The sequence below is a fragment of the Capricornis sumatraensis genome, chromosome 19 (genome assembly GCF_032405125.1).
Source record: "Capricornis sumatraensis isolate serow.1 chromosome 19, serow.2, whole genome shotgun sequence".
NCBI classification, from domain to species: Eukaryota; Metazoa; Chordata; class Mammalia; order Artiodactyla; family Bovidae; genus Capricornis; species Capricornis sumatraensis.
The window spans coordinates 36,609,027-36,636,368 of record NC_091087.1 but is presented as its reverse complement, the minus strand read 5'-3'; the positions used below and the strand labels follow the sequence as shown (position 1 = coordinate 36,636,368).

General features: G+C 46.9%; 1 protein-coding gene across 1 annotated transcript in view; it reads left to right on the top strand.

Annotated features, from left to right (window-relative positions):
• LOC138094967 (histone-lysine N-methyltransferase PRDM9-like) overlaps positions 1-26,308 on the top strand; it is a 54,719-nt gene extending 28,411 nt beyond the window's left edge. Inside the window, 1 exon segment of the mRNA XM_068990965.1 lies at positions 26,089-26,308. Within this exon segment, the coding sequence (XP_068847066.1) occupies positions 26,089-26,308 (220 nt within the window).
• Positions 26,309-27,342: the final 1,034 nt, after the last annotated feature.

Genomic DNA, 27,342 nt, shown 5'->3' with positions numbered 1-27,342 from the left:
AGCACACCAGGCTCCCCTGTATATCACCAACTCCCAGAGCTTGCTCAAACTCATATACATTGAGTCAGTGATGCTATCCAATCATCTCATCCTCTGTTGTCCCCTTTTCCTCCTGCCTCAGTCTTTCCCAGCATCAGGGTCTTTTCCAATGAGTCAGTTCTTCGTATCAGGTGGCCAAAGTATTGGAGTTTCCAGCTTCAGCATCTGTCCTTCCAATGAATATTCAGGACTGGTTTCCTTTACAATGGACTGGTTTGATCTCCTTGCAGTCCAAGGGACTCTCAAGAGTTCTCTCCAACATCACAGTTCAAAAGCGTCAATTCTTCGGCACTCAGCCTTCTTTCCAGTCCCAACTCTCACATCCATACCTGACTACTGGAAAAACCATAGCTTTGACTAGATGGACCTTTGTCAGCAATGTCTCTGCTTTTTAATATGCTGTCTGGGTTGGTCATGGCTTTTCTTCCAAGAAGCAAGTGTCTTTTAATTTCATGGCTGCAGTCACCATCTGCAGTGATTTTGGAGTGCAAAAAAATAAAGTCACTGTTTCCATTATTTCTCCATCTATTTGCCGTGAAGTGATGGGACCAGATGCCATGACCTTAGTTTTCTGAATGCTGAGCTTTTTCACTATCTTATTTCACTTTCATCAAGAGGCTTTTCAGTTCCTCTTCGCTTTCTGCCCTAAGGGTGGTGTCATCTGCATATCTGAGATTATTGATATTTCTCCTGGCAATCTTGATTCCAGCTTGTGCTTCTTCCAGCCCAGCATTTTCCATGATGTATTCTGCATATATAGGACTTCCCTAGTGTCTCAGCTGGTAAAGACTCTGCATGCAATGCAGGAGACCTAGGTTCAATCCCTGGGTTGGGACGATTCCCTGGAGAAGGGGACAGCTACCCACTCCAGTATTCCAGCCTGGAGAATTCCATGGACTGTATAGTCCATGGGGTTGCAAATAGTTGGACACAACTGAGCGACTTTCACTTTCACTCTGCATATAAGTTTAAATAGGCTGCTGCTGCTGCTAAGTCGCTTCAGTCATGTCTGATCCTGTGCGACCCCACAGATGGCAGCCCACCAGGCTCCGCCGTCCCTGGGATTCTCCAGGCAAGAACACTGGAGTGGGCTGCCATTTCCTTCTCCAGAACTAAGACCTAGCGCAGGTGATTAAATAAGTACTTAAAAGTAGGAGGCTGTTCTTCTGTCACCAAAAGAAACTCCTACAACATTTCAGTAAACTTAAAGATCTTATTTTGCAACTTCTCATGGTTGATAGCAAAAATTTTCTCATAATATGCAGTTGGTCATAAAAAAAGAAACTTAGAAAATACAGAAACCAAAAGCCACCCACAAATGTGTAGGCAATACCAATTACTATAGCATACGGCCACCATACACACATACATGTTTTTGTTCCACAAGAGCTTTGAGCCTCCACCCACCTTCCCACCAGCCTCTGTTCTACTCACCAAGAAGACTGCACTTTGGCCTCATGAATGAGAAGTTTCCACTCAACTCAGAGGGAGGTGGAGGAGCGGAGGCTGTGAGGTTGGGGGACTGCTGTCCAGCCTGTAGTGAGCAGAGAAGTGTCGAGTGCCCTACTCCAGGTCCAGTAACTTCAGGGGACCTCAGGGAAGATGCCTAAGAAAAAGCCTCTCAAACACCTTCCCTGCAGTTTCTGTGGTTACAACCTGTCTCATGTCTTGGGGTCGGGCTATAGGTTAACGAGCATTCTCTTGTTAGACGTGAACAGCGTTTCTACAGAGAACCTGTCACAATCTTGGCCTAGGTTGGTTCTCTTGTTGGACATGAAAAGTGTTTCCACAGAGAATCTGTTGGAATCTTGGCCTAGGTTGGTGCAGATTTAACTTGCAGTATATTCAGGACTCAGGGCAGTTACTTCTCAAGCTTGCTGTGTTCAGGACTACGGTGCCTCCTCATGGTCACAGAGCCTTCTCTTCCAGAGGAAGGTGTTTGGCAACATTAACCACTAAGAGATACATGCTAAAGAGGAGAAAGGCCATGGCAGGCAGGGTTGGGTGTTCTCAGGGGACAAAGAGACCTTGGACACTCCAAGCTGGAACCCTGCCCTGCTGGCTTCTCTTTCTTGCTGGGTGTGCAGTTTTCTACTTCTGGTTGCCTGCCAGTGAGGGGCTCTCAAGACGCCTCAAGCTGGGGTGGACAATGGGCATGCTGGATGCCAGGGAACCCAAGATCCTGCAGCAGATCAGTGCAGTGTGGACAAGGGCTGGCCTCACTGAACGGTTAGGCCCTGTCTGTTCAAGACACCCTCTCCGGACCTCAGGTGGAGGTGCTGCTGTTCCCAGTGCTCTCCTGGGTTTCAGGAGGTAGACCTCCTGCCCAGAGAATGACAAAGGCCAGTTCCCCAAAGTCGGTGCAGGGTGAGCAGAGCAAGTGTTGGGTCTCACAGGGTCCCTGTGAAGAGTTTACTCCTGACCAGATCTTCCTTCTTGGCTGGTTCTCTTTCTGCGTTATCTTCACATCAAATCTCACAAGGACAAGGCAATCCAGGTGTTCACAGCATTACTGGCCCAGGTGCCAATGACCCTCGTTATGGTGTTTATCATGGACAGGGAGAAATGGTGGCTGGTATGACACTCCCCTGGACGAGAGAAGAGACCTCCCCTAGGTTGTGTCCCCTGTGTGACTTCAGAGGGTACTGGCATGAGGGGCACCATTTCCTTTTCTAAATATTTCAGACAACCACCAAGTTCTTTTCAGTTTTTGGTTTCAGATCTTTTTGATATGACCCATTTTCAAAGTCTTTATTGAATTTGTTACACTATTGCTTCTGTTTATGTTTTGTTTTTTTGACTGCAAGGCATGTGGGATTGTCATGGAGTCCAAGCTCACTCTGCTTGCCACACGACAGGCCAATAAATCAAAGGCAAGGTGTTGAGGCAAAGAATATGACTTGGAGAGCTGGCAGACCAAGAAGTGTTCATTTCTTCCTTCCTGTAGCCATCCACAGGTGGACAGGTCCTGAACAAAAGCAAAAGGGCAGGGTTACCTGAGGCAGGCCATCACGTATGGACAGTATCCTTTTAGTAAACAAATCAACAGGAAGCAAAGGTTAAAGTAAAAAGATCCAACATGGAGTCAGGTTTATTCTTCCCTACAATAATTCCCCGCTTTCAGGGTCCATTCCACAATCTTATGGAAAAAGGGGTGATGAGCATTCTAACTGCTCCATCAGTTGTATCTTTTGGGGAATGTCCATCATCAGTGCCAGTGTTTCAAATGTTGACATTTGTCTTTTGTTGTTCTTTGGAAAGTGTTTACATGTGTAGACATAAAAATATTTACAATCTAAGTGTTGAGAGTTATGTTTTATTCAGAGAGAATCTTTTAGGACTTCAGACCCAGGAAGCAGCATCTAAAGTTAACGAATTAAGCACTTTTGTATTTATGGAAAGATGCAAGAGTCATTTCACTGAAATCATTCCCTCTGATACACACCTCACCATCTGGGACCAGCATCCTGCCTTCTCCTTCCTAAATTTCCTCAGGGTTCACCATGGGGAGTGACTGCAGTCTAGTGGCTGGTAGAGGGCAAGTATTCTCCTCCTTCCTGAGTTTCCTCAGAGCTCACCACAGGGAGTGGCTACAGTATTATAGCTGCTAGAGAGCAGCTATTCTCCTTCCCAAGTTTACTCAGGGCTCATCATGGGGCGTGGCTGCAGTCTGATAGCTGCTTGAGAGCAGGAAGGGGAACCTGAGTCTTGAGGGGGACTGTCTCAGCTGACAGAACAAGATGTCCAGTGGTTCCAGACAATCTTCCAATGTTCAGGATTCGGCATTCAGCCTGCAGGATCCGGAGTCGCCAGCTCAGTCAGGTCCGTGCTCTGCACTTAATTGCTATGTAGGCCCGACACCTACACTGCAGGAAGCCCTTTAAATGTGCATCCTGTCCAGCAGACTCTCAGCCACATCCTCCAAGCCTGAACAAGGCCCAGTTTTGTTAAAGACTTGCTTTGCTGAGAGGGTCTCACTGTGAAAAAGGTCCCTCTCCTGCTCTCCCACATCCCACACCTGAGTGGGGAGAAGGCAGGGGCTTGAGGCACAGTGCCTCCAAGCAAGGAGGGCAGAAGTTCACCCATTGGCCCTTGTGTCCATCCTTGGAAGCATGGTATCATGTCACTTTCAGTGGCAGGGGACCAGTGTCCCCAGCTCAAATACTCTCTTGAGGATGTGAGCCACAAGCACTAGCACAGGAAACACTGAGTGACCTACCTAGGCTGGAAGACTAGTTCCTGGGATGTGAGACAAAGTTGGAAAGTAGCTTCTCACTGGGCTGGCCTTCTCTAGACCTAGCTTGGGGACAGCAAGAGTAGGACAAGGGGGCCCCCAGCTGGGACAGCCACACAGTGCCTCTCGACAGTCTATGGAGACTGTGTGGCCACAGTGACCACAAGCCCGCATTCACCCAGCGGGTGGCGTCTGAGAGATCTATGACAGAGGAAGCCCATCATCAGATAATGGAGGGTTTTAATGACACATGGCCACAAAACCAGGAAAAATATGAAGAGTCTAAGAAACTAAAGTATGGATATCAAATAAAATCTTACTCCACTGAAGGTTCTCCTTGAGCAGGGGCACCTCCAGGACTGCAAAGGCTTTTGTGGTTTCAAGCAGTAGAGACGCTGGTCCAGAGCCAGGCAGTGGCAGGGCTGGGAGTGGGGAAGGCAGCTTCTCATAGCAAGGGGGCCAGCCCTTCTGTGATTGTGGGGCTACCACTATCTGCTATCCAGGGTCACCCACTGACCGGGGTCACTCACTGGTGGCCCTGCCCCATGCATCCCTCCCTCCTACAGCTGCTCCCACTCCATCCCTGCTCAGCTGCCAGCTGCCTTTTCATGCTCCCAATTCCTGCCCCTGAAAACAGGATCAGACTGGCCACTCCGATTCCATGGCCAAACTCTCCCTTCCAGAGCACCATCCTGTTCACAGACTCAGGCCCCCGAAACAGAGCTTCTCAGGAAGTTTCTGTTGGTGCCGTGTCCATATACCCAGAGTCTCCGACTGACACCTGGGACTGAAAAGTACCAGGTGTTTCATAGGAAAGGAAGCTGGGAGAGGGTGTTCTCCTTCCCCTCCAGGCCTGCGACCAGCAGCCACTAATGCTGCCTCCTCTGCCCCAACACTGCTCAGCGGGCAGATGAGCTATCTGATCACCTATGTGAGGCCTAGGCCGTCTCAGGCCCTGTCAGTGGACCAAACACGAGAGGCTTGGTTCTAACAACCAGGATACATGCCCCCAACCCCTCCACCTAGCCCTCACCAGCCACTTCTCTCCTCTGGTTCATGTGCTCAGCCTAGCTCCTGCTCTGTGACCACTGTTCAGGCAGGACTCCCCTGACAAAGGTAGGAGAGAAGGGAGGACAGGAGGGGCCTGGGAGATGTGCATGATGGGAAGGTGGGAGTGTGGAACATCACCCTCCTCTTCGGCACTTAACAGTTTCCCAGTCCCTGAAGTTAATCACATCAAAGGGAAACCTGTTCCCCTATAGTGACAGTCACATAGAAGGACGCCCTAAAGATTTCTGGAAGAATAAACAAACCATGTGGAAACTATGCTAATACTATGGTGAAGTATTTGAACTGGAACTTGCATCACTTTATGTTGTTTTATCATCTTCATCATGAGTAGACTAAAAGGGGATACATTTAATCTTAGACTTTATGTTAGTTTGCTTTGTCACACTGGCTGAGACTATCAGCTCCCCTCCCCTTCGCCCACGCGGGAACCTCTGTGATGCGAGTCTCAGCAGCGGAAGCAAATGGCAGTAATGAAGATGACAATACGGACAACTCAGCCGTTGCCGACACCCTCAGCCAAGACCCCTCGATGCCATGTCACATCAGTTAGCACATGGATACCACCAGCATGCCACTGCCGACTGGACCCAGAGCCCAGGGGTTAGCTGGGGGCCACCCAGTGCTGCAACCACATCTACATTTGTCCCCGCCAGCGAGGCACAGGACACACCAGCCAATCAGAACAGGCACCAGCGATAAAGATGTAAACAAGATGTGACACTGTAAAACCCCTAGAAGAGAACACAGGCAAAACATCCTGTGACATAAATCATTCCGCTGTTTCCTCAGGTCAGTCTCCTAAGGCAATAGAAATAAAAACAAAAATAAACAAAGGGGACTTAATCAAACTTACAAGCATAGCAGAGGAAGTCACAAACAAGATGAAAAAGACAACCTACACAATGGGAGAAAACATTTCCAAATGATGTGACCAACAAGGATTTAATTTCCAAAACATACAAACTGACCAAACAGCTCATACAACACAAAAACAACTCAATCAGAAAAAGGGGAGAAGAACTAAGCACACGTCTCCAAAAAAGAAATACAGATGGCAAATAGACACATGAAGATGTTCAGCATCACTAATTATTAGAGCAATGCAAATCAAAACTACAATGAGCTATCACCCTCATACCCACCAGAATGGACATCATTAAAAAGTCTAAAAATAATAAATGCTGGAGACGATGTGGAGATAAGTGGATTCCCACTGTTGGTGGGAATGTAAGTTGGTGCAGCCACTACAGAGAACATGCTTGAAATTCCTCAGAAAACTAAAAACAGAATTGCCACATGATCCAGCAATCCCACTCCTGGGCATATACTTGGAGAAAACTGTAATTTGAAAAGATACACATACCCCAGTGTTCACTGCAGAACTATTTATAATAGCCAACACATGGAAACAATCTAAATGTCCATCAAGAGATGAATGAATAAAGAAGATGGAGTACAGACACAATGCAATCAGTTCAGTTCAGTCGCTCAGCTGTGTCCGACTCTTTGAGACCCCCTCAGTTCAGTTCAGTTCAGTCGCTCAGTCGTGTCCAACTCTTTGCAACCCCATGAATTGCAGCACGCCAGGCCTCCCTGTCCATCACCATCTCCCGGAGTTCACTCAGACTGACGACCATCAAGTCCGTGATGCCATCCAGCCATCTCATCCTGGGTTGCCCCCTTCTCCTCCTGCCCCCAATCCCTCCCAGCATCAGAGTCTTTTCCAATGAGTCAACTCTTCACATGAGGTGGCCAAAGTACTGGAGCTTCAGCTTTAGCATCGTTCCTTCCAAAGATAAAAAAGTAAACTGCAGTAAAATGGATATACCCAGATATTATCATACTAAGTAAGTCAGAAAGACAAAGACAAATACCGTATGATATCACTTATATATGGAGTCTAAAATATGACACAAGTGAACCTATCTATGAAACAGAAATGGACTCACGGACACAAGAGAATAGACTGGTGGTGGCTGAGGCAGAAGAGGTTGGTGGAGGGATGGAGTGGGAGGCTGGGGTTAGCAGGTGTAGCTTTTCTAAACAGAATGGATAAACGAGGTCCTACTGTATACCACAGAGAACTATGTTCAGTATCCTATGATAAAGCATGAAATAATATTTTTTAAAAAGAATGTATGTATGTGTATAACTGTATCACTGAGCTGTGCAGCAGAAATTACCACACTGTAAACCAATTATACTTTAATTTTAAAAAACACTGATTAAAAAAGAAAGATGCTAGCCAATTACAACAGATACTCAATCCACGAGAACAGACTTCCCAACAGTTAGAACATGGACCAACCAGTCAGAAGAGAGGTCTACTGCAGACGTGGCCCCACAGCTGCCCCCAGGCTGGCTGTGAGCCCTGGGCACCATAAGCAGGAAGCATCCCTGGAGGAAATGAGAACTGTACCCAAACAACTCCTCCTCTAGCTTCAAAACGAAGTGGCTCTGCTTCCCCTGATCACATAACTGAAGGGACCCCAGGATGCCCTGGCTTGGTGCTGGGACCAGGAATATACTGGTCAGATCCCAATACAGGGGAAGCCTAGGAGGGCAGTTCTGGAGTGTGGTGGGCCAGGATAAGCAATGAGGAGTGCAGCAGCTTGTCCCTTTCCTTGAAGATCAGACACAATAGCACCCAGGAGGGCAGTCACTGTTCTACTGGAGGGGAGGCCCCCAAGTTTTGTGCCTCTGCCCTCTGGCTGATGCCCAGTGCTGACTCCCATGTGCCAGTCTGCAGAGCATTTCACACACATCCTGCCGGCTTAGCTGCCAAGCCCCAAGGTGAAGGCTTGTGATCACGGCTGTTCCCACAGGCACCAACAGCACCAACCCTCTGGCTCTTGGCCTGACTGCAAAGTCCAGCTGAGGCCAGGAGACATCCCATGAGCTATGCTCCACAGTGGCCCCTTTGTCAATAGTAAGCAGCAGTGTCAAGATTCAGGCCAGCGGTACTCAGCCTGGCAGACTGCTTGAATCAACAGGAAAACACAGACCCATGAACACTACCACTGCTGGGCTAGGAAGTAACTGAAATGGGCAGACAAGTGCAGAGAGCAGAGTCCATAGCACAGACAAGGCCCAGCTGTCCCCCAGCACAAAAGGGGCCCCTTCTCTGGCCAAAGCCCTCGGGATCCCCCAGCTTAAGAATAAAGAGGCTTCAGGCACAGGTGGTGGGAAGAGACTCAGAGCTGCTTTTTAAATCATGCAGGGCAAGACACACAGGTGAGTGAAGACCAGAGGGAGTTTACCGTAAAAAGAGGGTGCCTGGGGGAACAGACAGGCTTGGGTGGAGCTGAGCCATATGGGGGCTGCGAGGCTGGGCTTAGAAACCCTGTATGTCTTTCTCCCATCTCTGGCTCCTAATCTATGCAACCCCCACTCAGCAGCCTGACACCATCTGTCCTGTGCATCTCCACACTCAGACTGTCCATTCATTCAAAGGATATTTGTTTAGCACCTGCCTCTGGCCAGGCTGTGTTCCAGGTATGGGGACAGCTGTGAGACAGACAGACAATAACCCCAGTCCTTGGGGAGCAGAAATTCTACCAGGGGCTAAATACACCCTCCTATGGCCACTGCCTCCTGCCTCACTCTCCTCAAACCACTGGCTGGCCCTCCCAGAGCTCCAGCCTGCAGACACTTTCCATCTGAGCATCCCCTCTCCTCCAAGGCCAATCTCTGGACTCACTGCCCGTCAGCTCTGGCACCCTGTGCCCTGTGTTGTTCTCAGAGCATACCACCATCTGAAATGGCCTCCCCATCATTGGCATCACCTCAGTGTACCTGGCAAAGTTATGTTTGGGTTGAAGGAAGTTCCCAGCTGCCTTCACACTCTTTCTGTTGAGTTCCTACCACAAATTCCTGTCACAGTGGCCTGGAAAGACTCCCTGAACGGGTATGGAGCAGGGGCTTGGTGGTGCCTGAGCAACTGGACCTACAGTGGTCAGGGTAGGACAAGGACCTTGCAGCTCAAGCTCCGACCCGGATGATAGGCAGACCAGCTTCCTTCTCCCTGGGACCATGAGGGGACGAGACTCTCATCACTGCTCAGGGTCACGACTACCCAGGAAGGGCTGTCAGTTCCGTGGTACCAAACACCCTGTGTGCTGTTACGCATTTTACCTGTGTAATCTCAACTCTCTCAGGCAGAATGCTTGGGCTATATGCTTGGAACAATCAATAGGAATGGTTTAAAAATCACTTGAGGTAACACAGTTCAGTTCAGTCACTCAGTCATGTCCAACTCTTTGCAACCCCATGAATCACAGCATGCCAGGCCTCCCTGTCCATCACCAACTCCCAGAGTTCACTCAAACTCATGTTGATCAAGTCGATGATGCCATCCAGCATCTGCCATCCCCTGTCACCCCTTCTCCTCCTGGCCCCAATCGGTCCCAACATGAGGGTCTTTTCCAATGAGTCAACTCGTCGCATCAGGTGGCCAAAGTATGGGGTTTCAGCTTCAACATCAGTCCTTATAATGAACACCCAGGACTGATCTCCTTTAGGATGGACTGATTGGATCTCCTTGCAGTCCAAGGGACTCTCAAGAGTCTTCTCCAACACCACAGTTCAAAAGCATCAATTCTTTGGTGCTCAGCTTTCTTCACAGTCCAACTCTCACATCCATACATGACCACTGGAAAAACCATAGCCTTGCCTAAATGGAACTTTGTTGGCAGAGTAATTTTCTGCTTTTTAATATGCTATATAAGTGGGTCATAACTTTCCTTCCAAGAAGTAAGCGTCTTTTAATTTCATGGCTGCAATCATCATCTACAGTGATTTTGGAGCCCCCCAAAAATAAAGTTTGACACTGTTTCCCCATCTATTTGCCATGAAGTGATGGGAACAGATTCCATAATCTTCGTTCTCTGAATGTTGAGCTTTAAGCCAACTTTTTCACTCTCCACTTTCACTTTCATCAAGAGGCTTTTTAGTTCCTCTTCACTTTCTGCCATAAGGGTGGTGTAATCTGCGTATCTGAGGTTATTGATATTTCTCCCTCCAATCTTGATTTCAGCTTGTGCTTCTTCCAGCCCAGCATTTCTCGTGATATACTCTGCATATAAGTTAAATAAGCAGGGAGACAATATTAAGAGACTCCTTTTCCTATTTGGAACCAGTCTGTTGGTCCATGTCCAGTGCTAACTGTTGCTTCCTGGCCTGCATATAGGTTTCTCAAGAGGCAGGTTAGGTGGTCTGGTATTCCCATCTCTTTCAGAATTTTTCACAGTTTATTGTGATCCACATAGTCAAAGGCTTTGGCATAGTCAATAAAGCAGAAATAGATGTTTTTCTGGAACTCTCTTGCTTTTTCCATGATCCAGTGGACGTTGGCAATTTGATCTCTGGTTCCTCTGACTTTTCTAAAACCAGACTGAACATCTGAAAGTTTATGTATTGCTGAAGCCTGGCTTGGAGAATTTTTAGCATTACTTTACTAGCATGTGAGATGAGTGCAATTGTGTGGCAGTTTGAGCATTCTTTGGCATTGCCTTTCTTTGGGATTGGAATGAAAACTGACCTTTTCCAGTCTTGTGGCCACTGCTGAGTTTTCCAAATTTGCTGGCATATTGAGTGCAACACTTTCACAGCATCATCTTTCAGGATTTGAAACAGCTCAACTGGAATTCCATCACCTCCACTAGCTTTGTTTATAGTGATGCTTCCTAAGGCCCACTTGACTTCACATTCCAGGATGTCTGGCTCCAGATGAGTGATCACACCATCATGATTATCTGGGTCATGAAGATCTTTTTTTGTACAGTTCTGTGTATTCTTGCCTCCTCTTCTTAATATCTTCTGCTTTTGTTAGGTCCATACTGTTTCTGTCCTTTATCGAGCCCATCTTTGCATGAAATGTTCCCTTGGTATCTCTAATTTTCATGACAAGATCTCTAGTCTTTCCTATTCTGTTGTTTTCCTCTATTTCTTTCCATTGATTGCTGAGGAAGGCTTTCTTATCTTTCCTTGCTATTGTTTGGAACTCTGCATTCAAATGGGAGTATCTTTCCTTTTCTCCTTTGCTTTTTGCTTCTTTTCACAGCTAGTTGTAAGGCCTCCTCAGACAGCCACTTTGCTTTTTTGCATTTCTTTTCCATAGGGATGGTCTTGATCCCTGTCTCCTGTACAATGTCACGAACCTCTGTCCATAGTTCATCAGGCATTCTATCTATAAGATCTAGTCCCTTAAATCTATTTCTCATTTCCACTGTATAATCATAAGGGATTTGATTTAGGTCATACCTGAATGGTCTAGTACTTTTCCCTACTTTCTTCAATTTAAGTCTGAATTTGGTAATAAGGAGTTCATGATCTGAGCCACAGTCAGCTCCTGGTCTTGTTTTTGCTGACTGTATAGAGCTTCTTCATCTTTGGCTGCAAAGTATATAATCAATCTGATTTCAGTGTTGACCATCTGGTGATGTCCATGTGTAGAGTCTTCTCTTCAGTTGTTGGAAGAGGGTGTTGCTATGACCAGTGCGTTCTCTTGGCAAAACTCTTATTAGCCTTTGCCCTGCTTCATTCCGTACTGCAAGGCCAAATTTGTCTGTTACTCCAGGTGTTTCTTGACTTCCTACTTTTGCATTCCAGTCCCCTAGAATGAAAAGGACATCTTTTTTGGGTGTTAAGTTCTAAAACGTCTTGTAGGTCTTCACTGAACCGTTCAACTTCAGCTTCTTCAGCATTACGGGTTGGGGAATAGGCTTGGATTACCGTGATATTGAATGGTTTGCCTTGGAAATGAACAGAGATCATTCTGTCGTTTTTGAGATTGCATCCAAGTACTGCATTTCGGACTCTCTTGTTGACCATGATGGCTACTCCATTTCTTCTAAGGGATTCCTGCCCACAGTAGTAGATATAATGGTCATCTGAGTTAAATTCACCCATTCCAGTCCATTTTAGTTCGCTGATCCCTAGAATGTTGACGTTCACTCTTGCCATCTCCTGTTTGACCACGTGCAATTTGCCTTGATTCATGGACCTGACATTCCAGGTTCCTACGCAATATTGCTCTTTACAGCATCAGACCTTGCTTCTATCACCAGTCACATCCACAGCTGGGTATTGTTTTTGCTTTGGCTCCATCCCTTCATTCTTTCTGGAGTTATTTCTCCACTAATCTCTGGTAGCATACTGGGCACCTACTGACCTGGGGAGTTCCTCTTTCAGTATCCTATCATTTTGCCTTTTCATACTGTTCATGGGGTTTTCAAGCAAGAATCCTGAAGTGGTTTGCCATTCCCTTCTCCAGTGGACCACATTCTGTCAGACCTCTCCACCATGACCTGGCCATCTTGGCTTGCCCCATGGGCATGGCTTAGTTTCATTGAGTTAGACAAGGCTGTGGTCCATGTGATCAGATTGGCTAGTTTTCTGTGAGTATGGTTTCAGTGTGTCTGCCCTCTGATGCCCTCTTGCAACACCTACCCTCTTACTTGGGTTTCTGTTACCTTGGACATGAAGTATCTCTTTACAGCTACTCCTTACCTTAGACAAGGTCGCCCCTCCTGACCTTGAACGTGGAGTAGCTCCTCTTGGCCCTCCTGCACCTGCACAGCCGCCGCTCCTTGGATGTGGTGTTGCTCCTCTCAACCACTGCCCCTGACTTCGGACACGGGCTAGCTCGTCTCGGTTGCCGCCCCTGACCTTGGGCGTGGGATAGCTCCTCTTGGCCACGCTTCTGCACGGTCCATTGCAGCAGCCATGCTTCTGTGCAGTCCATCGCAGCCATCGTGCTTCACAATCCAGACACAAAAGGCCCGTGCACCTGACAGGAGGTGCAGAAACACCACCAGGGAGGGAGCTGCTTATTTCCTCCTTGGCGTCTCAAGTCTTCCTTAGCACGAGTCACGCCCTTCCGGTGCTGGGTGGCTGCTGTGCCTCTAGCATCATATCACACAGTCAGAAGGGAGTGGGAGGAAGAGGGCAGGCCCACCAGCAGAGCTGCACTTTGTTCCCAGGAGCCTGAAGGTGCTGTGTGACTACTACTGGCTGGAGTCGGTCAGGCAGCTACGGCTTGGGGGTCACGTGGTGAGCATGGCATGGCTGGCCCTGGCCCTGGCCCTCTTAGGCTGGACCCCCTTGCCTGCTCTTGATCAGCCTGCTGCCCTCTCAGATTCCAGGGTAAGCCTGTAGGCTGGGCAAGGGCCCTGGTGAGCCTGCAGAATCAATTCTGACAATGCCCTGCCCTGCCCTGTGCTCTCCTAGGACTAGGTTCTCTCTTAGGGCAGAGAGGGCATCAGGGCTGTAGATGGAGGGGGTGACAGGGCAGCCAGCAAAAAATGTTTGACTGTTGTTTTTGTTAGCTTGCTTCTGACATTTGAGATGGTAAGTGTACAAGCAAAGGTTACAGAGTGAAAATATCAGCCCATCAACACTGCTAGTTCCAGACATGGTCCTGGCATCACTCTTCTGTGTCCCACACCAGAAAGTGTTCCAGCACACAGCCTCTCCACACCTCAGGTTTGCTCTCTGTGACATGGGGACCCTGAGAGCCGCACCCTGAGCCTGTGATAGTGGTGAGGTGAGCAAATCCTTGTAATGGAGTGGAAGTGGCTGCAGATTCAAACCAGGAAGCTAGAGCTGACTCTCTCTCCTAGTCACAGCTGCTACTTGCCGCTCACCTCACCCACCAACAGCCTCACTCTCTGTACTGTGCTACTCAGCTGCCAGTGTGTGGAGAAGTTCATTTATTTAACTGTCCCTTGTGGGGGAAGTATGCTTGTTTTTGGTCCTGGCCCTGTGTTGGAGAAGGAAATGGCAACCCACTCCAGTATTCTTGCCTGGAGAATCCCGAGGACGGGGGGAGCCTGGTGGGTTGCCGTCTATGGGGTTGCACAGAGTTGAACACAACTGAAGTGACTTAGCAAGCTGTGTTGTTCAGTCGTTCAGTCGTGTCTGACTCTTTGCAACCCCATGGACTACAGTATGCCAGGCTTCCCTATCCTTCACCATCTCCTAGAGCATGCTCAAATTCATGTCCATTGAGTCTGTGATGCCATCCAACCATCTCGTCATGTCATCCCCTTCTCCTCCTGCCCTCTGTCTTTCCCAGCATCACAGTCTCATTTGACGAGCCAGCTCTTCGCATCATGTGGCCAAAGTACTGGAGCTTCAGCTTCAGCATCAGTCCTTCCAATGAATATTCAGGACTAATTTCCTTTAGGATTGACTCGTTTGATCTCCTTGCAGTCCAAGGGACTCTCAAGAGTCTTCTCCAACACCACAGTTCAAAAGTACCAATTCTTTGGGGCTCAGCCTTCTTTATGGTCCAACTTTCACATCTATACATGAAGACTGGAAAAACCATAGTTTTGACCATACAGATCGTTGTTGGCAAAGTAATGTCTCTGGTTTTTAATATGCTGTCTAGGTTGGTCATAGCTTTTCTTCCAAGAAGCAAGCATCTTTTAATTTCATGGCTGCAGTCACCATCTGCAGTGATTTTGGAGCCCAAGAAAATAAGACTTTATCACATCAGCAGGCAGACCAGCTCTGCTCACTGTTTACACTGTTTCTCCATGTATTTGCCATGAAGTGATGGAACTGGATGCCATGAACTTAAGTTTCTTTGAATGTTGAGTTTCAAGCCAGCTTTTTCACTCGTCTTTCACTTTCATTGGGAGTCTTTTTAGTTCCTCTACGATTTCTGTCATAAGGGAGGTGTCATCTGCATATCTGAGATTATTGACATTTCTCCCTGCAATCTTGAGTCCAGCTTGTGCTTCATCCAGCCCAGCATTTCGCATGATGTGCTCTGCATATAAGTTAAATAAGCAGGGTGACAATATACAGCCTTGATGTACTCCTTTCATAATTTGGAACCAGTCCATTGTTCCATGTCCAGTTCTAACTATTGCTTCTTGTCCTGCATAGTTTTCTCAGGAGGCAGGTAAGATGGTCTGGTATTCCATCTCTTCTAACAATTTTTCAGTTTGTTGTGATCCACACTCAAAGACTTTAGCGTAGTCAATGAAGCAAAGGTAGATGTTTATCTGAAATTTTCTTGCTTTTTCTATGATCCAAGGGCTATTGGCAATTTGATCTCTGATTCATCTGCCTTTTCTAAATCCAGCTTGAACATTTGGGAGTTCTCAGTTCATCTACTGTTGTTGAAGCCTAGCTTGGAAAATTTTGAGTATAACTTTGCTAGCATGTGAAATGAGTGCACTTATGAGATAGTTAGAACATTCTTTGGCATTAGAATGAAAACTCACCTTTTCCAGTCCTGTGGCCGTTTGCCAGTGTGTGTCTCCATGGGGTCACCTCCTAAAAACATCAGCCCTGCCAAAGCTCACTGCATTTAAGTCTCAAATACAAACTTCTTGGTTACCTCCAAAGCAGTTGTAACCAACTCACAAACTTTGTTGAGAGGTCTCCTTCCCCACCTCAGAGAGTCCTGATCCTTAAGGCTCAAACTGACCAGGCTCACTGTCTAATCATTTGAACATGTAGTTTAAGAAGAAAAAGGACCCCACACGCAGAGCTACACAACCGGTCAGGCAACATCTTGCAGATTGCAAGCGCGGAATGTCCTTTTATTTTTTCTATTACATAAAATCTGTTCCGTGCACACATCACTTGATATTTTAATACGATGGGATTCATGCCTGTGTGCTCAGCCTCATCTCCTCTGTCATTTCCGCAGAGCCCGAACCCTATGCTGTCAGTGTGATGTGTCCCTGCACCTTGGAGATCAAGGGCCAGAGCAGGTGGGGGTAGTGGGGGTGGAGGGCGGTAAAGGTGACCACAAGGGTGTTATGCTGCACTGCCCTCTCAACCCAGGCAGGGGTCAGTGCTGCCTGGGCACCTCCACATGGCCTCTTGGGGCTTCTACCAAATGCCGACCATCCAGGGAAGGAAAACAAACTGTACTGGTTCCAGGGACACCGGGGGCGGTCGGGCTCTCCCTGCGCTGCCAGCGGCCCTGCACCAATCTTTCCCCCAGGTCCCCCAACCCTGCCCCTGCGCCCCACCCCCACACTGCGGGGCCACTCCACTTCGGCCTGGGAGGAGCCTCTGGCCTCAGTTCTGCTCACTGATTGTTCAGCTGTCCACCCCCCACCCCCACCAAGAAGCCCCCTGGGACCCCCTGGGTGAGCACTTTCCTCTCTGCCCTGCGATTGGCCATGGATTGCGGGAGGTATCAGGGTAGGGCTTCTCAGGGAAGTTGGCGGGGGGTGGGGGGTGGGGGTAACATGTGGTGTGACCTCTGGTCTCCTCACCAGTCCCTAGGCTGGCCAGGCATGAGCTCCGGGGCCCCCCTGCAGCTGCGGACACTCTAGCAATGCCTGGGCTCCCCGGAGGTGGGCGACAAACCTGACGTCTCCTGAGTCTGAGGCTAAGATCCAAGATGGCCCGCAGATCAGAGGACAGGGCTGGGTTTGGGGAGGAGAACCTTCTGTGGCCACCCAGGCACTGAGGACATGGTGCTGGGGGGTGCTCTGGGTGTAGAGACCCCTTCGGTGCTGGGAAGAGGTGGAGAGATCAGCGTTGTGTAGGTAGTGTGTGTTACCCAACTCCACTCCCACCCCCAGCCCCCCACCCACCCCTGGTGGGGCCTGTTTACTCCAAGGCACTGCCTCCTACCAGGGGATGTGAACACAAGAAGGCCCCCTAGGCGCACATCCCCGCCCCTCTGGTGGCCCAGAGCAGAGGCATGGAGCCGGGCAGCAAGCCATTGACTACACATGTGTTGGACACTGCCTCAGGGCAGCCAGCCCAGGGCCTTTGCCTCTGTCTGTCCAGGCTCCAGGATGGTGGCCAGCAGTGGACCGAGCTGAAGAAAAAGTAGTAAGGTGGTCTGGGGCCGGGCTTGCGTCCAGAACACCCCCCACCCCACCCCTGCAAGGGGCCCTGCATCGGGCCAGCAGGTGGCAGGGCAGGGCTGTCCTGGCTGGATGGTCCCCCTGCAGACTCTGGGAGCCTCTGTTTCAGCAGATTGAGCAGTTCTGATTGGGCCACAGCCAAGCTGGCAGAGCTCACAACCTGAGTGCCCACTGCAGTGGGACAGGGGTCTGTCTCTCCCTGCCCTGTGGCCACTTGAGGCCTGAGGAGGAATCAGAAGGGCTGGTCGTCACCATGACTGGCAGGTGACCTGTTCTGGGCAGCTCTCGAGCACTAGACGTTTGTTAGGTTCTCACTGCATCTGGTGTGCACACCCAACAAGCACCCCTTTCACATATGAGGAGATGAAGGGTGAGGCAGGAGGCCCCTGCCCCTGCTGGACCCCAAAGGCTCAGGGCCTAAGGCTATGGAGCCCTTCACGAAAAGGGGCTTCCAGGTTACAGCTGAGCTTGGAGTAACACATGGAGCCCGGGGGAGAGGAGTTCACACAGAGCCACTCCCAGCCCCCAAGCTGTGCTGGTAAACGCTGCCGATGCTCATCACAGCATGGACACTTGAGAGCATGGTTGCAGTGAGCAGAGGCCCTCAGAGACTCCAGCACTGCAGCTCCAAACAGCCCGCCATGTGGATGGCAGCCTGAGCGCAGTTACTGACCCAGAAGCCACGCGCAATGTAGTAAACAATAAACACATTACAAGGGCTTCCCAGGTGGCACTAGCAGTAAAGAACCCGCCTGCCAATGCAGGACACTTAAAAGAGATGTGGCGGAGGAGCATAAAGATGGCGGAGGAATAGGACGGGAAGACCACTTTCTCCCTCACAAATTCCTCAAAAGAACATTTCAACGCTGAGCAAACTCCACAAAACAACTTCTGTAGGCTGGCAGAGGACATCAGGCAACCAGAAAAGCAGACCATTGTCTTCAAAAACAGGTAGGAAAAAATATAAAAGACGAAAAAGAAGACAAAGGAGGTGGGGAGGGAGCTCCGTCCCGGGAAGGGAAGCCCGTCCCGGGAAGGGAAGCCCGTCCCGGGAAGGGAATTTTAAGAAGAGAGGTTTCCAAACACCAGGAAACATTCTCCCTGCCGAGTCTGTGGCGAGTCTTGGAAACACAGAGGGCAACATAACAGGAAGGAAAAATAAAGAAATAATTAAAACCAAGAGATTACAAGCCCAACAGTAACTCTCCCAGCGGAAAAGCAGCACAGACGCCTGCCTCCGCCATTGGGAAGTGGGGGCAGGGCAGGGAGGCGCGGGAGGCGCGGGCTGCAGTGCTTTGTAAGAATCGGGCAGGAACGCCCCACGCGCAACCAGAACGATCTAACTTGCGCTAGCAAACCAGACTGTGATAGCTACCGCACGAAAAGCTCGAACATAAGACACCACCAGGACCGAGCACAGAACAAAGGACGGAACGGAAAAAGCCAGCTGCAGACCATCCCCTGCCGGGGACAGGCAGCCAGAGCCGTAAGGACTGGAAAGGGGCAATTGCAGACCCGGAGAGACTTTACTTACCTAACTGCAAGCAGGCTTCTTTGCTAAGACTTCTGGGGGTGCTGGACAGTCACAATCTGCCTCACGGGGGATGCCAGCGGTCCACCCAGAAAGCTGAGCAGCAGCGGCAGAAAAGGTGACAAGCCGCGGCGATCACGCTCGCCAAACTCCTGAGCTACTCGGACCTGGGAAGGGCACAAAGCGCAGTCCCAGCCGAATCTGTGCCTCTGAGAGCTGCCTGAGCGCCAAACCTGAGCGGCTTGGACCGGGAAGTGCACGCAGCCTAGGGCCGGCCCCAGACGGTTCCCGGCTGAGCATCGTAGAGCCGGAGCGGTTTGTGCGCCGCGAGAAGGGACAGGTCAAGCGGGGCTGAGACACCGTGAGCACACGACAGTGCTATTTGTTTGCAGCATCCCCCCTCCCCACAGCGCGACTGAACTAGTGAGCCTGAAAAACCAGCAAACGGAAGAAGTTAAACAGAGGGAACCACCTTGGAAGTGATCCCACACGGCCCAAAACATCAGAGAAGGGCCAGATATATTTTTACTATTTTTAAAATCATTCTTTTTTTTTCTTTTTTTTCTAACTTTTTTTTAATTGTTAAGTCTATTTCTCCTCTAATTTTTATTACTATAACCTATTATTACTATTAAAAAAAAAAGACTTTTTTTTTTTTTTAAGGCAAACACCATATATAGCCTTTGGATGGTTGTTGGTGGGTTTTGTTTGTTTTGTTTGTTTGTTTTTTTAATAATTCTTGTTTTTTTTTCTTTCTTTCTTCCTCCTTTTTCCTTCTGCTTCTTTTCTTTAATATTGTATTTTTGAAAATCCAACCTCTACTCTAGATTTTTAACCTTTGCTCTTAGGTTTTTGTTGTCAATTTTGTTCATTTAAAAACCCAAACTTCACTACCCAAGTTTACCTGAGAGCGAGATTACTGGCTTGACCACTCTCTTCTCCTATGGACTCTCCTTTTTCTCCACCAGGTGGCCTCTGTCTCTTTTCTCCCCCATCTCTTCTCTATCCAACTCTGTGAATCTCTGTGTGTTCCAGACGGTGGAGAACACCTAAGGAACTGGTTACTGGCAGGATTTGTCTCTCTCCTTCTCATTCCTCTCTCTTATCCTCCTGGCCACCTCTGTCTACTTCCTCCCTCTCCTCTTCCCCGTATAACTCCATAAATACCTCTGAGCGGGCCAGACTATAGAGCGCACATAAGGAAGTGACTACTGGCTAGCTTGCTCTCTCCTCTTTTGATCTCACCACATCTCATTCCAGTTACCTCTAACTACCCCCTCCATCTTCTCTTCTCCTTGTAACTCAGTGAACCTCTCTGAATGTCCCTCAATGTGGAGAAACTTTTCATCTTTAACCTAGATGTTTTATCATCAGTGCTGTATAGATGGAGAAGTCTAGAGGCTACTGTAAAAACAAAACTGAAGACCAGAAGCAGGAGGCTTAAATCCAAAGCCTGAAAACATTAGAGAACTCTTGAATTCAGGGAACATTAAGCAATAGGAGCTCATCAAATGCCTTCATACCTACACTGAAACCAAGCTCCACCCAAGGGCCAACAAGTTCCAAAACAAGACATATCACTCAAATTCTCCAGCAACACAGGAACACTCCCCTGAGCTTCAATATACAGGCAGCTCAAAATTATTCTAAAACCTTTGATGTCTCATAACCCATCACTGGTCACTCCACTGCACTCCAGAGAGAAGAAACCCAGCTCCACCCACCAGAACTCCAACACAAGCCTCCCTAACCAGGAAACCTAGACAAGCCACTGATAGAACCCCACCCACAGTGAGGAAGCTCCATAATAAAGAGAACTCCACAAATTACCAGAATATAAAAAGACCACCCCAAACACAGCAATATAACCAAGATGAAGAGACAGAGGAATACTCAGCAGGTAAAGGAACAGGAGAGTTGCCCACCAAACCAAACAAAAGAGGAAGAAGTAGGGAATCTACCTGAGAAGGAATTCCGAATATTGATAGTGAAAATGATCCAAAATCTTGAAATCAAAATGGAATCACAGATAAATAGCCTAGAGACAAGGATTGAGAAGATGCAAGAAAGGTTTAACAAGGACCCAGAAGAAATAAAAAAGTCAAAATATAATGAATAACGCAATAAATGAGATCAGAAACACTCTGGAGGCAACAAATAGTAGAATAACGGAGGCAGAAGATAGGATTAGTGAAATAGAAGATAGAATGGTAGAAATAAATGAATCAGAGAGGAAACAAGAAAAACGAATTAAAAGAAACGAGGACAATCTCAGAGACCTCCAGGACAATATGAAACGCTCCAACATTCGAATTATAGGAGTCCCAGAAGAAGAAGACAGAAAGAAAGATCATGAGAAAATCCTTGAGGAGATAATAGTTGAAAACTTCCCTAAAATGGGGAAGGAAATAATCACCCAAGTCCAAGAAACACAGAGAGTTCCAAATAGGATAAACCCAAGGCAAAACACCCCAAGACACATATTAATCAAATTAACAAAGATCAAACACAAAGAACAAATATTAAAAGCAGCAAGGGAAAAACAACAAATAACACACAAGGGGATTCCCATAAGGGTAACAGCTGATCTTTCAATAGAAACTCTTCAGGCCAGGAAGGAATGGCAAGACATACTTAAAGTGATGAAAGACAATAACCTACAGCCCAGATTACTGTACCCAGCAAGGATCTCATTCAAATACGAAGGAAAAATCAAAAGCTTTACAGACAAGCAAAAGCTGAGAGAATTCAGCACCACCAAACCAGCTCTCCAACAAATTCTAAAGGATATTCTCTAGACAGGAAACACGAAAAGGGTGTATAAACCCGAACCCAAAACAATAAAGTAAATGGTAACTGGATCATACTTATCAATAATTACCTTAAACGTAAATGGGTTGAACGCCCCAACCAAAAGGCAAAGACTGGCCGAATGGATACAAAAACAAGGCCCCTCTATATGCTGCTTACAAGAGACCCACCTCAAAACAAGGGACACATACAGACTGAAAGTGAAGGGCTGGAAAAAGATATACCATGCAAATAGAGACCAAAAGAAAGCAGGAGTGGCAATACTCATATCTGATAAAATAGACTTTAAAACAAAGGCTGTGAAAAGAGACAAAGAAGGCCATTACATAATGATCAAAGGATCAATCCAAGAAGAAGATATAACAATTATAAATATATATGCACCCAATATAGGAGCACTGCAATATGTAAGACAAATGCTAACAACTATGAAAGGGGAAATCAACAATAACACAATAATAGTGGGAGACTTTAATACCCCACTCACACCTATGGACAGATCAACTAAACAGAAAATTAACAAAGAAACGCAAACTTTAAATGATACATTAGATCAATTAGACCTAATTGATATCTATAGGACATTTCACCCCAAAACAATGAATTTCACCTTTTTTTCAAGTGCTCATGGAACCTTCTCCAGGATAGATCACATCCTGGGCCATAAATCTAAACTTGATAAATTCAAAAAAATCGAAATCATTCCAAGCATCTTTTCTGACCATAATGCATTAAGATTAGATCTCAATTACATGAGAAAAACTACTAAAAATTCCAACATATGGAGGTTGAACAACATACTTCTGAATAACCAACAAATCACAGAAGAAATCAAAAAATAAATCAAAATATGCATAGAAACTAATGAAAATGAAAACACAACAACCCAAAACCTGTGGGACACTATAAAAGCAGTGCTAAGAGGAAAGTTCATAGCAATACAGGCATACCTCAAGAAACAAGAAAAAAGTCAAATAAATAACCTAACTCTACAACTAAAGCAACTAGAAAAGGAAGAATTGGAGAACCCCAGAGTTAGTAGAAGGAAAGAAATCTTAAAAATTAGGGCAGAAATAAATGCAAAAGAAACAAAAGAGACCATAGCAAAAATCAACAAGGCCAAAAGCTGGTTCTTTGAAAGGATAAATAAAATTGACAAACCACTAGCCAGACTCATCAAGAAGCAAAGAGAGAAAAATCAAATCAATAAAATTAGAAATGAAAATGGAGAGATCACAACAGACAACACAGAAATACAAAGGATCATAAGAGACTACTATCAGCAGCTGTATGCCAATAAAATGGACAACGTGGAAGAAATGGACAAATTCTTAGAAAAGTACAATTTTCCAAAACTGAACCAGGAAGAAATAGAAAATCTTAACAGACCCATCACAAGCACGGAAATTGAAACTGTAATCAGAAATCTTCCAGCAAACAAAAGCCCAGGTCCAGACGGCTTCACAGCTGAATTCTACCAAAAATTTAGAGAAGAGCTAACACCTATCCTACTCAAACTCTTCCAGAAAATTGCAGAGGAAGGTAAACTTCCAAACTCATTCTATGAGGCCACCATCACCCTAATACCAAAACCTGACAAAGATGTCACAAAAAAAGAAAACTACAGGCCAATATCACTGATGAACATAGATGCAAAAATCCTCAACAAAATTCTAGCAATCAGAATCCAACAACACATTAAAAAGATCATACACCATGACCAAGTGGGCTTTATCCCAGGGATGCAAGGATTCTTCAATATCCGCAAATCAATCAATGTAATTCACCACATTAACAAATTGAAAAATAAAAACCATATGATCATCTCAATAGATGCAGAGAAGGCCTTTGACAAAATTCAACATCCATTTATGATAAAAACTCTCCAGAAAGCAGGAATAGAAGGAACATACCTCAACATAATAAAAGCTATATATGACAAACACACAGCAAACATTATCCTCAATGGTGAAAAATTGAAAGCATTTCCCCTAAAGTCAGGAACAAGACAAGGGTGTCCACTTTCACCGCTACTATTCAACATAGTTCTGGAAGTTTTGGCCACAGCAATCAGAGCAGAAAAAGAAATAAAAGGAATCCAAATTGGAAAAGAAGAAGTAAAACTCTCACTGTTTGCAGATGACATGATCCTCTACATGGAAAACCCTAAAGACTCCACCAGAAAATTACTAGAGATCATCAATGAATATAGTAAAGTTGCAGGATATAAAATCAACACACAGAAATCCCTTGCATTCCTATACACTAATAATGAGAAAGTAGAAAAAGAAATTAAGGAAACAATTCCATTCACCATTGCAACGAAAAGAATAAAATACTTAGGAATATATCTACCCAAAGAAACTAAAGACCTATATATAGAAAACTATAAAACACTGATGAAAGAAATCAAAGAGGACACTAATAGATGGAGAAATATACCATGTTCATGGGTCAGAAGAATCAATATAGTGAAAATGAGTATACTACCCAAAGCAATTTACAAATTCAATGCAATCCCTATCAAGCTACCAGCCATATTTTTCACAGAACTAGAACAATAATTTCAAGATTTGTATGGAAATACAAAAAACCTCGAATTGCCAAAGCAATCTTGAGAAAGAAGAATGGAACTGGAGGAATCAACTTGCCTGACTTCAGGCTCTACTACAAAGCCACAGTCATCAAAACAGTATGGTACTGGCACAAAGACAGACATATAGATCAATGGAACAAAATAGAAAGCCCAGAGATAAATCCACACACATATGGACACCTTATCTTTGACAAAGGAGGCAAGAATATACAATGGAGTAAAGACAATCTCTTTAACAAGTGGTGCTGGGAAAACTGGTCAACCACTTGTAAAACAATGAAACTAGATCACTTTCTAACACCGCACACAAAAATAAACTCAAAATGGATTAAAGATCTAAATGTAAGACCAGAAACTATAAAACTCCTAGAGGAGAACATAGGCAAAACACTCTCCGACATAAATCACAGCAGGATCCTCTATGATCCACCTCCCAGAATTCTGGAAATAAAAGCAAAAATAAACAAATGGGATCTAATTAAAATTAAAAGCTTCTGCACAACAAAGGAAAATATACGCTAGGTGAAAAGACAGCCTTCTGAATGGGAGAAAATAATAGCAAATGAAGCAACTGACAAACAACTAATCTCAAAAATATACAAGCAACTTATGCAGCTCAATTCCAGAAAAATAAACGACCCAATCAAAAAATGGGCCAAAGAACTAAATAGACACTTCTCCAAAGAAGACATACGGATGGCTAACAAACACATGAAAAGATGTTCAACATCACTCATTATCAGAGAAATGCAAATCAAAACCACAATGAGGTACCACTTCACACCAGTCAGAATGGCTGCGATCCAAAAATCTGCAAGCAATAAATGCTGGAGAGGGTGTGGAGAAAAGGGAACCCTCCTACACTGTTGGTGGGAATGCAAACTAGTACAGCCACTATGGAGAACAGTGTGGAGATTCCTTAAAAAATTGCAAATAGAACTACCTTATGACCCAGCAATCCCACTGCTGGGCATACACACCAAGGAAACCAGAATTGAAAGAGACACATGTACCCCAATGTTCATCGCAGCACTGTTTATAATAGCCAGGACATGGAAACAACCTAGATGTCCATCAGCAGATGAATGGATAAGAAAGCTTTGGTACATGTACACAATGGAGTATTACTCAGCCGTTAAAAAGAATTCATTTGAATCAGTTCTGATGAGATGGATGAAACTGGAGCCGATTATACAGAGTGAAGTAAGCCAGAAAGAAAAACACCAATACAGTATACTAACACATATATATGGAATTTAGAAAGATAGCAATGACGACCCTGTATGCAAGACAGGAAAAAAGACACAGTGGTGTATAACGGACTTTTGGACTCAGAGAGAGAGGGAGAGGGTGGGATGATTTGGGAGAATGGCATTCTATCATGTATACTATCATGTAAGAATTCAATCGCCAGTCTATGTCTGACGCAGGATACAGCATGCTTGGGGCTGGTGCATGGGGATGACCCACAGAGATGTTATGGGGAGGGAGGTGGGAGGGGGGTTCATGTTTGGGAACACATGTAAGAATTAAAGATTTTAAAATTAAATTTAAAAAATTAATTAAAAAAAAAAAAGAGATGTGGCTTTGATCCCTGGGTTGGTAAGATGCCCCGAAGGAGAGCATGGCAACCAACACCAGTATTCTTGCCTGGAGAATCCCATGCACAGAGGAGCCTGGTGGGCTACAGTCCATTGGGTCGCAGAAAGTTGGTTATGACTGAAGCAACTCAGCAGGCATGCATACGGTATAAAACAGTATGGCAAGTACAACCCAGTTTTTTAAGTTTGTAAATAAGCACACTTACGCATAGAGAAAATGTGAAAAGTCTTTGTGCTCGATATGAAGTGATTACTGCCCATGGAGGATGGGAAGGTTCTCTCCCTTCTCTTCTCTGGAATTCCCTCAGGACAGTAAGGCGACATAGCCTGAGGTCCTGGATGCTGCCCTGCTGCAGAGGTGTCCAGGCCCTGCTCATCCAGGTCCGAGTCAGGCCATGCCGGGTCTGTGTGCCCTGGAAGACCCAGGCTGGGGAGCCCTCTGCAGTGGCCCCACCTCTCCCCAGCTTCAAAGACCTGGATGGGCTGTGCATCCCATCCCACAGACCTGGGCTCCTGCTGCCAGGCCAGATGAAGGTGGGCAGTGACAAGCTGTCCTTCGACACCAAGGGCTACTGATAGAAGAGGGGCCAGGAGAGAGTCTATCCGTACACTGAGGTGAAGGCCAGAAGGGTGGAGGCCTGAGATGCACTGTGACCCGCGGGCTGGTCTTGCCCCACCCCCACAACTGAGCACCTGCTCTGAGCTCCTGGCCTTGACCACACCACGCCCATGCCACCCCATCCTGCTATCAGGCTGACTCAGCCCCTCCAGACAGAGGTTCACCCAAGCACCTCCAGCTCTCTGTCCCCATCACCTGACCTGTTCAGGATGGTCCTAACTCTTAGGAACCACAGGCCCAGGGGACCCTCAGACCAAATGCTTCCTTTGGGGAGGCCCCAGCCCCACCCACAGTCCCCTAGCTGACCCTGGGGCTCCGGTGCCCCCAACTCCAGCCCTGGATTACTGGGTCCGAGGCAGCACTGGGCCAGGCTGCTTGCTCTCCCAGTGCCCCTTCTGCCCTCAGGTTGCTTTCACTGTCACAAACGAGACCCACAAGTTCCACGTGCCACTGCTGCTGAGCCCGTCTTATACCACATACCGGGGGAGCTAACAGCTGACCGGCAGCCAGCCTGTGAGCATGGACACAGCACCAACAGCAGACCAAGCCACCCCTGAGCAGCAGGGCTGGCAAGTTCCTCATGGGCACCAGGGTTACACTTTCCCTGGGACATTCTAGCCTCATGTCGCTGGGGCAGGTGTATAAAGCAGGTGGTGATGGCCACGCACAGACACCTCCCAACTCAGCTGGAAGATAACCAGGGACTTCCCTGTTGTCCAGAATAACTTTGGCCTGAGTCTAAGGTCATTATCAGGTGCTACCCAACCACTTCACATGAGGGACCTCAGTGTCCCTGATTCATGGCTGGGAAGGCTGAAGAGGGGGTGCACTCAGTGTTCCTGGTTCCATCAGGCATTTCTCACTCAGGCCCACCATCCCTGCCTTCCTGGGGACCACCCTCCCCACCATGTCTGTCACTATCTATTCCCTTCCCTCTTCTGAGGAAAGTTAAGTTCTGGGCCACAGCACTGGCATGACCAGTGTAGGCAGG